This window comes from Thalassophryne amazonica, chromosome 6 (genome assembly GCF_902500255.1).
Source record: "Thalassophryne amazonica chromosome 6, fThaAma1.1, whole genome shotgun sequence".
NCBI classification, from domain to species: domain Eukaryota; kingdom Metazoa; phylum Chordata; class Actinopteri; order Batrachoidiformes; family Batrachoididae; genus Thalassophryne; species Thalassophryne amazonica.
In genome coordinates, this window is record NC_047108.1 from 19692284 (window position 1) to 19706238 (window position 13955).

General features: G+C 44.0%; 2 protein-coding genes across 3 annotated transcripts in view; one reads left to right on the plus strand and one right to left on the minus strand.

Moving 5' to 3' along the window:
* bcap31 (B cell receptor associated protein 31) overlaps positions 1-8277 on the minus strand; it is a 61665-nt gene extending 53388 nt beyond the window's left edge. The window contains exon 1 of the mRNA XM_034171871.1: positions 8192-8277. The gene's annotated coding sequence lies outside the window, so the exon portion shown is untranslated. The remainder of the gene's footprint in view (positions 1-8191) is intronic.
* Positions 8278-8866: 589 nt separating this feature from the next.
* Positions 8867-13955, plus strand: part of ptpn18 (protein tyrosine phosphatase non-receptor type 18) — a 47408-nt gene continuing 42319 nt past the window's right edge. Inside the window, exon 1 of one of the 2 annotated variants that reach the window (XM_034171874.1) lies at positions 8867-9251. In XM_034171874.1, the coding sequence (XP_034027765.1) occupies positions 9180-9251 (72 nt within the window). In that variant the 5' untranslated portion in view covers positions 8867-9179. The remainder of the gene's footprint in view (positions 9252-13955) is intronic. The other variant, XM_034171873.1, reaches the window with a different exon arrangement.

The following is a 13955-nucleotide window of genomic DNA, read 5'->3' on the forward strand; positions in this document are numbered from 1 at the left end:
TTTATGTCCTCCCCCTGGATGTTCACCGGTGGATGAGGTGGTGGGGTTTCCTCCTGAAGTCGATCACCATCTCCTTCATCTTACTGATGTTGAGACACAAGTGGTTGCTCTCACACCAGTCCACGAAGTGTTGTAGGTGAAGTCCGAGGTGTAGAAGGTGAAGAGGAAAGGCAAGAGGACTGTGCACTGGGGGGCCCCGGTGCTGCACCTTACCACCTCAGACTGACAGCTGCACGTACTGCAGGCGATCAGTGAGGTAGTCGATGGTCCAGGCAGCGAGGTGTCCAACCACACCTGCGTTCTCCAGTTTCCACCTCAGCAGTGCCGGTCTGATAGTGTTAAAAGCGCTGGAGAAATCAAAGAACATGACTCTCACAGCGCTCCCGCCGGTCTCCAGGTGGGTGAGCACTCGTTGCAGTAGGTAGATGACAGCGTCATCTACCCCGATGTTGGGCCTGTAGGCAAACTGCAGTGGGTCCCGGGTGTTGTCACCATGGTGCAGAGGTGAGACAGGACGAGCCGCTCCATGGTCTTCATGAGGTGAGAGGTCAGGGCAACTGGTCTGTAGTGGGCCGGTTTCTTGGCGTGTGGTGTTGTGGGAACCGGGACCACACAGGAAGTTTTCCATAGGGTGGGGACCACCCCCAGGCTGAGGCTCATGTTGAAGATGTGGGACGAGGTCCGGGGTGCAGTGAAGGTGACCAGGGGGTAGAAAGTGGGGGGTCAGAAGGACTGGAGGGCTGGCGGCTGGAGACATGTGGGGGGCCGGGAGCAGGTGGGGGCGCAGGCGTGGAGGAGCCAAAACGGTTAAAGTAGCTGTTTAGCTCCTCTGCGAACCGAGACTCCCCATCTGCAGTCCTGCTGGCATCCTGCCCAAATCCGGAGGCGGTCTTGAGGCATCTCCACACATCTGACGTTGTTCAGGGCCAGCTGCTCCTCCATCTTCCCTCCATACACCTTCTTGGCTGCACGGATCTTCCACTGGAGCTCCTGTTGGACTCTACGCTGCTCCTCGTCTCCCGAGTTGAAGGCCCTCGTCTTCTGGTTCATCAGGGCACTCAGCTCAGGGGTCACGCAGGGGTGGTTGTTGGGGAAGCACCGTACCCTCCGGGTGGGCACAGTGCTCTCCACACAGAAGTTCACTTAGTCAGTGACACACTGGGTCAGGCCGTTGATGTCTTCACCATAAGAGTTTTGAAACATGCTCCAGTCTGTGGTTCGGAAACATTCCCTCAGCCTCTCAGTGGCCCCTTCAGTCCAGAGTTTCACTGACCTTTTCTGCACTGGCTCTCTTCTCACCCTGGGTGTGTATTGGGGGAGCAGATAGACGAGATTGTGATCAGAGCGTCCCAGCGGGGGGAGGGAGGTGGAGGTATAAGCGTTCTCCACATTAGTTTAAAAAAGGTCCAGTATTCTATTGTCCCTGGTTTTACACGTGACATACTGGGTGAATGTGGGGACGGTGGCGGAGAGGGAGGCGTGATTAAAGTCCCCGGTGATGAGGAAGAGCGTGCGTGGGTGTTGCGTCAGCAGCCGCGTGAATGTGCTGCAAATCTGCTCACAGGCAGCGACAGCGTCCGCAGAGGGAGGAATATACGCGCAGAGCGTAATCACACTTCCAAACTCCCGTGGGAGATACCACGCCCTCATGCTCATCGTGAGTAGCTCCACGTCTGAGGAGCAGATCTGCTCCTTCACGTGAATATGAGTCCCGCTGCACCATCTCTCGTTCACATAAACGGCGAGCCCCCTCCTCTCTTTTTTCCACTCTCCACCAGCGTCCTGTCCGTGCGGATGAGTGTGAAGCCGCCCATGGAGATTAAAGAGTCCAGTACATGTTCATCCACTCACGTCTCCGTGAAGCACATGAGACTGCAGTCTTCATACAGCCTCTGGAAACGGGTTAGTACTGATAGCTCCTCTGTGTTGTTGCAGAGAGATCTTACATTCCCCATGACCATAGAAGGAATATAAGTCCTTCTCCGCTTTGTCCGGCCGCCCCTGCAGCCCCTACGTTTCTTCCAAATGTCTGCAGGTACGCCAGGTGCTCAGCATAGCGGGGGCCCAGCCCACTCTGCATTGAGTCTCTTAGTCCAAGCAGCTGATCCTGACTATAAACAATGGGACGTCCGGAGCTGGAAACCAAGGGATTTCCCTGCGCTACCTCGAAAAGTGCAGAGAGCATCATAAAAATAATCACAAGAGTAACAAAAGTGCGTTTTCCATGTGCATAATTGCACAGGGTACCACCCACTGCAAATAGACAAATCAGCACCATTAAAAAGTATTAAAAATAGCGAAAGTAGGAAAAGAGGGAGCAGAGCTGAAGTAACAGGCTGCTGCTTCAACAGCGCCATCTTGCTACTTTCTGATGTCACATAAGATTTTCAGGTTTTACTGCAGTATATATACATGTATGTACACCAGGCTGTGCAAAATCAGCACTTGTGACTTCATACATGTAGCACATGGAAGGCTGGTCAGTTTAAAAAAAAAGAAAGAAAAAAAAAGTTTTTATTCAAGATGCCACTATTTCAATATATAATCTCTTATTTTCAGGGTTAACATTGATGAGTAAAGTGTCCCTTTAAGCACCCAAACATACCTTGAAATGAAAACAAATTGACAAGATATTAAAGAGTTATTTAGTGGAAACCAAAATCAAGATGGCTGCCATGGTGGCATCTTGATTATTGGAGCATGCCACAAATCTATATGAAACATCCTTACCACCTTAACATACTTTTAGTAGCCTGAGAAAATGAAAACAAAACGACCAGACATTTTTAAAGATTTATAATGCAGAAAATAAAATCAATATGGCCACCATGCATGTAGTATCAATCTTGATTTATCAGAGTGGGATGTGAATTTAAAGGGAAATCATAGCAGGATGTGCATAAAAAGGAATAATCCTAAAACCAACCTCAGCACACCCTAGAACAATTGACATGCATTTTTTACTTCAACTTCACGTCAAATCTGACAAACAGCTTTTGAAAGAATGTGAATTGACGGAAAAATCTGGAAACTCATGGTGACTCACCTTCAGAAAGCTTTATAGAGTGGGGCTATATCTGTACAGTTCAAGATTTCTAGTTCAAATGAGGATTCTGAAGTCACTGATCAAAATAAACATGTTTACAACTTGCACCCTGTGACACTGATTGCACTTAACATGCACTCATTGAACTGCACTTGGTGCTTCTGCACTTGCATTGCTGCTTCATTTTAAAGTGATATATTGCAAGTAATTAATCTGAGGGGCCCTAAATTCAATGAAGCATAAACATGTAATCAGTACTTGACCAATTTCATCTTTAAAAGACAGGTTACTTATAATAAATGGTTATGAGTTCAATGGTACGAATATTTAATTTGGTGAAAGCTGGAACATACCATTCAATGAAGCGAAGTTGAATGGCATGTTCCAGCTTTCACCCAATTAAATATTCATTCCACTGAAACAATGTAAAAACATTATTTTGTTTATATAACGACTAAAATAGATCCTTGCCATTTGATATTTTATTAATTTATAAACAACAGAAAAGGGACTTACATTTTGGTGTTCCACTGTAACACATAGTCCAGTTATGCTGTGCACTGACATCAGACTTCCATAAAAAAAAAAAAAAAAAGACTTTGTATAGTTCCTCAGTCCAGCCAAAAATCACATCAGCATTTCATCTGAACAGCTCTTCCTGCATTCAGACGGCTTACAGCTGAGTGGATTTTGTGTGTGTGTAGCAGCGTTAGTTAGCTCAATCAAATCATTGTGTCATTATCCCCCGTGTGCACACACAACTGGCTCAGTCGACTGTGTATGTCCTCAGTGCATCGAAGAAGAAAAAAAAAAAAAAAAAAAAATCAGAAATGAGTCCAGCTTTTTTTCCCTCTCTTTCTGCTAACAGACAGCACAGTGGATTTGTTTAGTATGCGTGTATATCTTACAAGAATTAGCAGTGTCAGTTAGCTCAATCAAATTATGTCTCGGGAGATCTGCTCTCCACCACGCGCGTGCACACACATGCAACCTGGTCGGCGCTTGTGCGTGTGGGTACCACCAAAGAAAAATGTGTACGTCGCCTGTGCAGCGGGGGGAGGGGGGGGGAATCACGTCAGAAATGAGTCCAGCTTTTCTTCTCTCTTCCTGCTAACAGCCTCCAGGCAGCACAGTGGATTTGTTGTGTGTGCGTGCACGAGCATGTGTGGGTGCGCATGTACTCATACACTTGCACATTACTGCGCAATCATGTGCAGAGTGCAATGGTACCAAACGTATGGAACCAAATTTGCACTCTAAATAGAACCAAGCCGCATTTTAAATGCAATGCAACACAAATGGGATGAATTAATCCATGTCATGTGACATACAAAGCACCAATCAAATGACAAGGATCCACTCAGCTGTTTGTTATATAATGACTAAAAGAACAAAATCAATGAGATCTGTCTTCATGCAAATGAATTTGTGAAAATGCACAAAATATCTGTTGTAAACACTAACTATGCAAAAATTATACATACAAATCATACCTTTGCCATACAAATAATGTACAGTACCAAAGGAAAAATGTTCCACAACATGTTTGTCCATCACATGTGTGACGGACGGACATGTGGGACGGAAATGCTTCATTGGTTGTGGGGATTTAGCCACTTGAATTTTTTTCATGGATATCATTATAGAGTATGCTTGTGGGTAGGTCTTCATCACACTTATGTCAACATTTTTTAATCTTCCCACAGTGAGGAGCAACATGTAGCGTTATGGACAGACACTGTGGGATGGAAAAATATGCCCAAAATAAAAGGACTACAGTATCAAATTCCAAAAATCTAATGAAAAGTTGTTATTTTTGTCAACTCTTTTGATCAAACAATAGGTGTTTTGGGTACTTCCAGAAGTTTTAATATGTATTTTGTTATCCACTAAAAGAAAGGTGAAAAGTGTGTACAGTAAATTTTGGTATTTTTGCATTATGCTTCATTGAAGAAAAATAGGACGGACCAGCTACAATTGCCCCGAAAGTACCACATGCCATATACGTACCAATGGAAACTAAAAACAATAAGGATGCTGTAAATATGATGTTTGTTAATGATTAATAGGTGTACATCTTATTTCTGTCCAGCTGAAGTTACATTAACACCAGCCACCTGAATTTGTCTTGACAGATTCCTAGGAGCAGTGGCAAAACAATAAGGCCAATAACGCCTTTGAAAAATGAGTTTTGTCCGTTTCTGAAACTTGAAATGAAGGTATTTGGTTTTGATGCCCAGCATTGCGAACACGCTCTTACCGCATTTTCACAGATGGGATGTTCACTCAATAGTGTCAGGATTTTCCCCCCTCCAAATTAACAATAAACTGCTAACAACTAGCCTTAGTGTGTCTACCCCCATGTGTTGGAAAAGCTTTGAGAGCTTACAGAAAAACTTCATCCCAGGGCCTTGCCTCAGCACATTCTAAAAGGAAGAAACATTCCATCGCGGGATGTTTTTAACAAAAAGCAAACAATACTCATAACACCTAAGGACAGTCTGCAGGAGCACAATGTTGGTCCAACCTGCTGTCACAGATACGTATGTATATTTAATCAGCTGACTGCCGAGAGGGACAGCTGGGCCAGCTGCTCTTTCCGTGAGGGTGGGTAAAGGTTTCTGTCAACTGTCAGGCTGCTTGACGACACAGCGAACAGGTTTCTGAAGACATTTCCACTCTGGGAAGAGCTGTACAAAAAAGATGAAACACTCTGGGGGAAATGATGCTGTCTGTGGCGGTTCTTCTCTCCATCACTGCATATTTATGAAGATGAGGTGCGAAAGCAGTTTAGGAACGTAAAAGCTCGCAAAGCTCCTGGGCCAGACGGTGTCTCACCTGCCACTCAGACACTGTGCTAATGAGCTTGCCCCAGTGTTTACAGACATATTCAACTCCTCACTGGAGGCTTGCCACGTGCAGCCGATCTGCTCTGTGTCAGCCTGATCCCGTCAGATCTCAGAAGCTAAGCAGTGCGGGACCTGGTTAGTACTTGGATGGGAGACCTCTTTGGAACACCAACGGCTGTGTGTGTTTCTCCAGGTAACACTGGAGTTGCGTCAGGAAGTGCATCCGACATAAAACTTGTGCCAAATATCAATGTGGATCTGGTTGTATCCGCTGTGGCAACCCCAAACACAAGACGGGACCAGCCCAATGTACAACAACAACTGGAGGCTTGCCACGTGCCTGACTGTTTCAAAACCTCCATCATTGTTCCTGTTCTCAAGAAACCGAGGATCACTGGACTCAATGACTACAGACCGGTGGCACAGTCATGAAGTCATTTGAGCGTCTGGTTCTGTTCCACCTCAAATCTCTCACGGCCTCCCTTTTGGACCCCTTGCAGTTTGCTTACAGAGCCAATAGGTCTGTGGATGACGCCATCAATCTGGCTTTGCACTTCGTTCTGCAGCATCTGGACTCCCCAGGAACCTACGCTAGGATCCTGTTTGTGGACTTCAGTTCTGCCTTCAATACCATCCTCCCAGATCTTCTCCAGGATAAGCTTTCCCAGATGAACGTGTCTGATTTCACCTGTAGGTGGACTGCCAACTTCCTGAAGGATAGGAAGCAGCACATGAGGCTGGGGAAGAATGTCTCGGACTCCCGGGCCACCAGTATCGGTACTCCTCAGGGCTGTGTCCTCTCTCCTCTGCAATTCTCCCTGTAAACCAACTGCTGCACCTCTGATCACCACTCTGTTAAGCTTATCAGGTTTGCAGATGACACCACCCTTAATCAGACTCATCTCAGATGGGGATGAGTCCGCCTATAGGCTGGAGGCCCAACGACTGGTGTCCTGGTGCAGCTATAACAACTTGGTGCTGAAAACCGAGTAGTCAGTGGAGACTACTCGGTTGTTGACTTTAGAAAGGACACAACCCCTCTCCCCTTCATTACCCCCTTCATTCCCATCTCTTCAGGACCTGTACATCTCCAGCACACTGGGGCGTTCAGGTCAGATCCAAACCGATCCTTCTCACCCTGGATATAGCCTTTTTGACCTCCTCCCCTCAGGCAGGAGGCTACGGTCCCTTCGGACCAGAACCTCCCGCCATAAGAACAGTTTTTTTCCCCTCTGCCGTTAGCCTCATCAGCAAGAACTTTTAGAACACTACATTGCTGCTATCACCACTAACAACCCTGTTATGTACACTGTTTGCACAGATCACATATGGGTGTGTGTGTGTGTGTGTATATATATATATATATATATATATATATATATATATACACATACATATACATATATATACATACACACACACACACACATATATTTATTTATCTTAGCTCATATACATTCTGTACATTTTGTAACATTGTTATAGTGTAAAAGTTTTTATTATACATTATTTGTTTTACTGCTCTATTTTAATTTTTTTATGTTAGCACCAAGTACCGCAGCAATTTCCTAATGTTGTGAACTTAGTCACTCATATGGCAATAAAACTTTTCTGATTCTGATCCGTTCTCATTTAGCGAAACAGTGAAAAAGTCGGGAGAAAAACAAAAACCACTGTGGAGATGGGGCCAACAGAGTGTTGGCTTCAGGAAAACTGAAGCTTATCAGCAAAACTGACATTAAATTAATCCCGATCCCGGTTGGAGACGGTTTATTCAAGCAGCCATAAGGTGCACAGAATCAAAAGATTGTCACTCACTGCAGCCGAGATCAGTCACCAGAACTTTTTTTTTTTTTTTTTTTTTTTTAGAGTTAAATCTTTGTGGATCCTTCCAGAAGTGGCATGCCCCTCCTCTTGTGTCCGCCCTTATTGATTAGGGTGGGACCTATTGATTAGTCAGCTGACTGCTGCGTTTGTAATGTTTCACATTTAAGATTCAGCAGTTTTAGTGTGGTGCCGTCTATTTGCTGGACAGAAACAAGTTTTATTAGAAACTAACTTTAGTTTACGTGTGTTTACCGAAACGTGACCAAATGTCACGATTCTGGGCTGTTGGCTGTCAAATGTAATATTAATCATAGTTCCACAAACTGTCTGCAAAGGTTTGGGATTAATCTCTAATGTCGGAGTTTAGACTCTTGTTCCCCTCATTATTCTTTGTGTACAGTTGCTCGTGTTAACATCGTTTGTCTGCTGTAGCACAGAAATACGTTTTGACCAGAAACCTGACACTTACCTTACCAAGTTCCAAAGTCGGAGTAAAAACGAGTCCAGCCGCTGCTAACTCTGTTAGCTCCCAGCTCCGATTTAAATCACTTCCTGATTCCTGCTGCCAGTGCGTTTATTAGCGCCACCTGCTGGACTGGAGTGCAAGTGCAACCGAACAAACATAGTACACACTTTCGACCACGGCGTCCCTCACATTTGTTACTTCAGTGTGTGTACTGCTCTGAGCCCACAGCGTTTACGGCCTCACACACACACACACACACACACACACACACACACACACACACACACACACACACACACACACACACACATTCCCATTAACTCTTTTACTGTTTCATGTTTACTGAGAGGGTCTCAACTAAACTGTCCCTGAATGTGTCCACGTTATTAACTGTTGCTCACACTTGTATGAATTCTTTTCTGTGTTCATGTTGACTGATCTGATGGAGAGGAATCCCACCTCCCAGGCCCTATTTACATGGCTTTGCATATTTAAGTAGGGGTGGGGACAGGGAGGATCTTGATGCGATGTGTGTGTTTGAGGTGATTGTGCTGGCTGACATACTCCTCCTGAAACATGTTCGTTGGTGGATCCAGATTAGTCTGTCCTGGTTTCTGGTTTAGTTCCTTCTTGCTGCTGTTCATCTGCTTCGGTCCTCAGTGCGGCTTTCACTTCTCTGTGGCTTTACGGTGGATCTGGATCAGGTGGAAGCAGGAAATAAATCATCTTTGGACACTTCAAATGGAACAAACCTCTCATGCAGAAAACGAGAATCAGCCTTCATGTTCTGTGTTTTACTTGAACTGATGTGCAGGTTTCCTCACTTCCTGGAGAGACAGAGAGGGAGTTGGTGTTAAATTATTAACCCGTGAATGCTGCGTGTCAACGGTTAACTGAAAGGTGAAGAGTCAGAATAAGAAGTGAGAGAGGAGCTGTGAGGCTTTTACTTCTCTTTCACTGTGAAGTCGTCAGGCGGCGGGTTTGGTGCAATATGGACCTGCTGCCGTCTCTTCTGGATGGTCTGAGGACTCTGAATCCCAGGGATGTGGACCAGGAGTACAGCGTGAGTCTCTCACCTCGAACAGCCAGTCGTCCTGCCTTCAGGTCGTGTTCACTGAACACGACCTGAACACTGACAGTTCACATGACTCTTTAGAAACATGTCTGAAGTTAAATCTAAGAACATAATGATAACAGAGTTAGTCCCTGTTTGTTCTTCACACTGCTGTGAAAACATTTGACACATTAAACGTCCAAAACATCTGAAAATCATGAAAGCTGCTATCTGATGTTTATTAATCAAAATTTATTTAATTGATCTTTTATAAAGTGTGTGTCCATGACCCAGATATGGGTAAAGAGGATTTAGGACATGGGCGGGACACTGACACGCTCACAGGCTAATCTCACGTCAGCTGTTTATTGCATGCTAGTGGCCACCTGCTGGCGACACTCGGTAAGTGGACAGTAAACGTGCACGTTTGAACCTTTAGTGTCCATGGTCACAGAGACTCACCTCGGCCTCGAGCCTGGACAACTAGCCTGCTAGCACACAGCCAAGCAAGTCTTTGCAAGATAAGATTTAAATTTCCAACAGGTGCTGCACCAAACCACGGGTGTTATCTGGGTGTAGGTCCTGTACATGGCAGTAAAGCCCTAAACTGTGATATGCCAACAGTTAAATCCTGTTTGCTAGTGCTCTCTGTAGTCAAGAACAGTCTGATACTAACCCAAAGCCTGGGGGAAAGAGGCGAGCATTAAGGTCCAAGTACAGTGTGGGACATGATGGACATTGGAGGAAAGTTTGAACAGTGTGTCCCTGGGGGATGGGGCCAAAGTGGGAGGCGGCTACAGACAGTCTTCAATCATTAAGATTTTTAGAGTTTCTCATAACTGTTTTGACCTGCTAAGTTCCTCAGTAATCGTGGACAAAACGTCATGAAGCTTCTTGTTGTATTTTGTTTATTTGGTCTTTGTTATTGTTAGTATGACCTCAGCAGTGAGTCACCCCTCTGAGTCTGGTCTGCTTGAGGTTTCCTCCTCAAATTACACCCGAGGGAGTTTTTTTTTCTGACCACTGTTGCCTACGTGCTTGCTCAGGGGGGTTGGTAAGGTTAGACCTAACCCTTGTGAAGTGCCTTGGGGTGACTGACAAAACGGACATATGATTTTTGGATAAAATGGTGAAAATAAAAGACGTACAGAGCAGCACAACCACATATATATATATATATAGATAGATAGATAGATAGAGATTTTCATGGAAATACGTAAAATGCAACACAGTGTTTTACAGTAAGGGGTGTGTGTGTGTTTTAATGATCTTAGGAACTGAAATAATTAGTTTATTTTTATGCTAGAGGATGGAGGATGTAGGTGCTTCTTATTGCTACTCTACATTAGTTTTGTTGTTTTTTTTGAAGATGGTGATTTGAAAGTTAAAATCAGCAAAATAAAAATAACACAAAATAAGATGATGATGATCATTATTATTATTTTAATACTTCTATTTCAGCATGCTCCCAGAACCCCCCCCCCCCCAAAAAAACAAACAAACAAACAAACAAAAAAAAAAAAACAGTCATACCTTTTTAAAAATGCTCAGTGGGCTTGTTTAAGTTCACAAAGTCATCTGGGAATTCAAGGTCAGTAAACAGTTTCTGCGCCAAAAAAAAACAACAAAAAAAAACCATGCTCCTTTAGGGTCTGCTCTTTTCTCTGCCCCTGAACAAGGCAGCATCTCTACATCTGTGGTTGGATTGTGTCTAATTGTAATTAGGATGGTTAAATGGAGAGGACAAATTTCATTTTATATATATATATATATATATATATATATATATATATATATATATATATATATATATATATATAAGACCGGCACAGGTGTAAGAGTAAAAGGGCTTTATCCAAAAATCACAGACAGAGGTACGGTACACAGTTAGGGAGTCAACGTGGCAGAAGTACAGAAAATCGACAGACTGGGTCATGGTCAAACTACAAGCAAAGTTCACAGAAACAGCGTCAGATAGATCAAAGGGCGAGATAAAGGCTAAGTCCAAAAAATGAGGTAGGGTCAAACACAGGCTGGCAATCAGGCAGAAGGCAGAGAACAGAGCTGGGACGAAGACGGTGAGGTACAACAAACTAGCAGTGAGGAGGTGAACACAATGGACTTAAACAGAACAGGAAGTGATTGGTAAACAAGCTGCACATGTGGGGAGACGTTTCTAGAAAGGAGTTTGGCAAGGTGAATCCAAGAAGATACACGGTGCAAGATAGGGAGGACAACACAAGGTGGAGTTATGAAAAGACAGAGATACGTGAACAGGTGCCAAGAGAGTGAGTGAAGGAAAACACAAAGCAGACACCATAAAGGTGAGAGACAGAGACATGAGACAGGTGCAGTGATGAAGTGAGAACATATTCAGATAGACGTGAGGAAAACAAAGAACACAGATCAAACAGAAACCTAGGACAGAGTAAAATACAACTATACTCAACAAAAATATAAACGCAACACTTTTGGTTTTGCTCCCATTTTGTATGAGATGAACTCAAAGATCTAAAACTTTTTCCACATACACAATATCACCATTTCCCTCAAATATTGATTGCCAGGCACCCTCACAGCCTGATAACTATAAGAAAAACAGAGACTACATAACAGAAAAAAACCTGACATTAAAGCACAATGGATAACACAAATGAGAAAAACAAAATAAACAAGTGATAAACTAATGCTCAATAGTGAACATACAAACTGACAAAACTAAAACTGAACTGAACAATGGCCAAAGTATAAAAGTAACAAAGAAAGAAAGTCACAAAGCAAAACAGAACAGAGAATAAACACATGATGAAAATAAAATAACTAGTAAATCAAAGCTGGAGAAGAAGTTGAGTAAGAGAAAGGAGGCAAAAATGGACTCCAAGCCCCGGATCTGGGCTGAAACCTGACAATGACAATAAAAACATTTCTGTTTGGCAAAATACATCATATAATTTGTCTGGAAATAGGAAATCTATACTAAGTAGAGTGCAGTTATTATTTTAGATTTGTTTCATATTGTACCTCAAATGTTTGATTCAGGCACAAATTTGGACCCCTTTGTGGGGGTCCGGGGGTCCTTAGACAGCAGAAAGTTTGTCTGGTAGGTTTCATTCTGTGTTCTTGTGTTTATACCTGTTCATTTTAACTTTTATTTGGTATTTTTAATCGTATTCTGTATTAGTGACCACAGGGGCCAATTTTTGGCGTCTAATACAGCATATAATTTGTCTGGAAATGGCCATTCTGTGGCCTGTCCATGTTGATTTAAACCTTGATTAATGTGGTTCTCCTCCATGACATCCCCAAATGTGTCCGTGCTGGTTTTCGTTTGGAACAATTACATAAATAAACTATTTACCCCCCCCCCCCCCCCCCCACATGGCGCACCGTGCAGCCTCCACATATGATTTGAACATTGATGGAATGAAAATGTTTCCTATTAACAGAAACAAACTCATCATGTGCCGGCGCCTTTATAGCAACATGTGTGCATTTAACAGCTCTGATTACATTCGGGAAACCGCTGATGACATCTGGATGATTGTGGTTCAGCTCAAGGTTGACTGGCACACTCCTGGCTGATCAGCCAGCTCCCGCTGGAATGTCCCTGATGCCAGGATGCCCAGTGTGGTCAGCACCTGCGTGGGCACAGATGACCCCTGGCTCCTCACCGTATTGCGCTCTGGGCCGGCCGCAGTTCTGTGCGCAACACCAGTAACAGTGGCCTTGATAACCGAAATCGGTTTCAGAGCCAATTATCCCCATTTGAAAATAAATCCTTGCATTCTCCAAATACACGCTCACATCAGATTGAACCATTTGCAAGGTCCTATAACAGCACTAACGCAGCCACTCATAGTGCCATTTTGCACATCACTTTGTGTGTGCTTTTATATCCATCCATATAACTGCAAACACGTGGGTGTGTTAAATGTTCATCACTCTGTCTCTGATGTGCACATCACTCTGATGACACACAAACCGGACCCAGAAATAATGAGACCCGATATACAAGGTGCATTCAAAAAAAAATCTAACCTGATTTTATTTCTTGGACACGAAGCCTGTGAGTTGTCGTTTAGTGGAGGGGTGAAGGGGACCTTCTTGTGTGTCCATGAATTTTTTTTATTTTCTCATCCGCATAGTGCATCACTGAGCAGTCGTCGGATTCTTATTTGCTATGATGTGACAGAACCACTTGAGCAAAGATATCCGTCAAGATATCACATCAGCTCGTTCCAGTCTGCCATCCACAAGACAAAATTACCAAGTGACTAATCTGGACTTTGGTCGTGGATGGCCATCACGTCACCATTCAAGAACGTGTGGACGAGGTGCAGATAAGCACACATTCGGTACATTTAATTTTTACGGCGGATTTGGGCATTCAGAGAGTGTCAGCAAACTATGCCAAAGTTGCTGACGGTGGAGCAGAAGTAACTGTATCTGGAAATCTAGCAAGACCTGCTGCTATCCGCAAACAGAGGCCCAACTCCCTGAAGACCATCATCACTGGTGATGAGACATGAGTTTACAGGTACAACCTAGAAACCAAACTTCAGTCATCATCATGGGAACAGCCAACATCACCGAGGCCAAAGAAAACACAGCAGGTGCAGCAAAGTCAAAGTGAGGTGCCAACACTGCACCGTTACCAACTCCACGGGGATCTGGCTCCAGTTCTTTTACAGTGAGAGAGGTCAAAGACTCTGC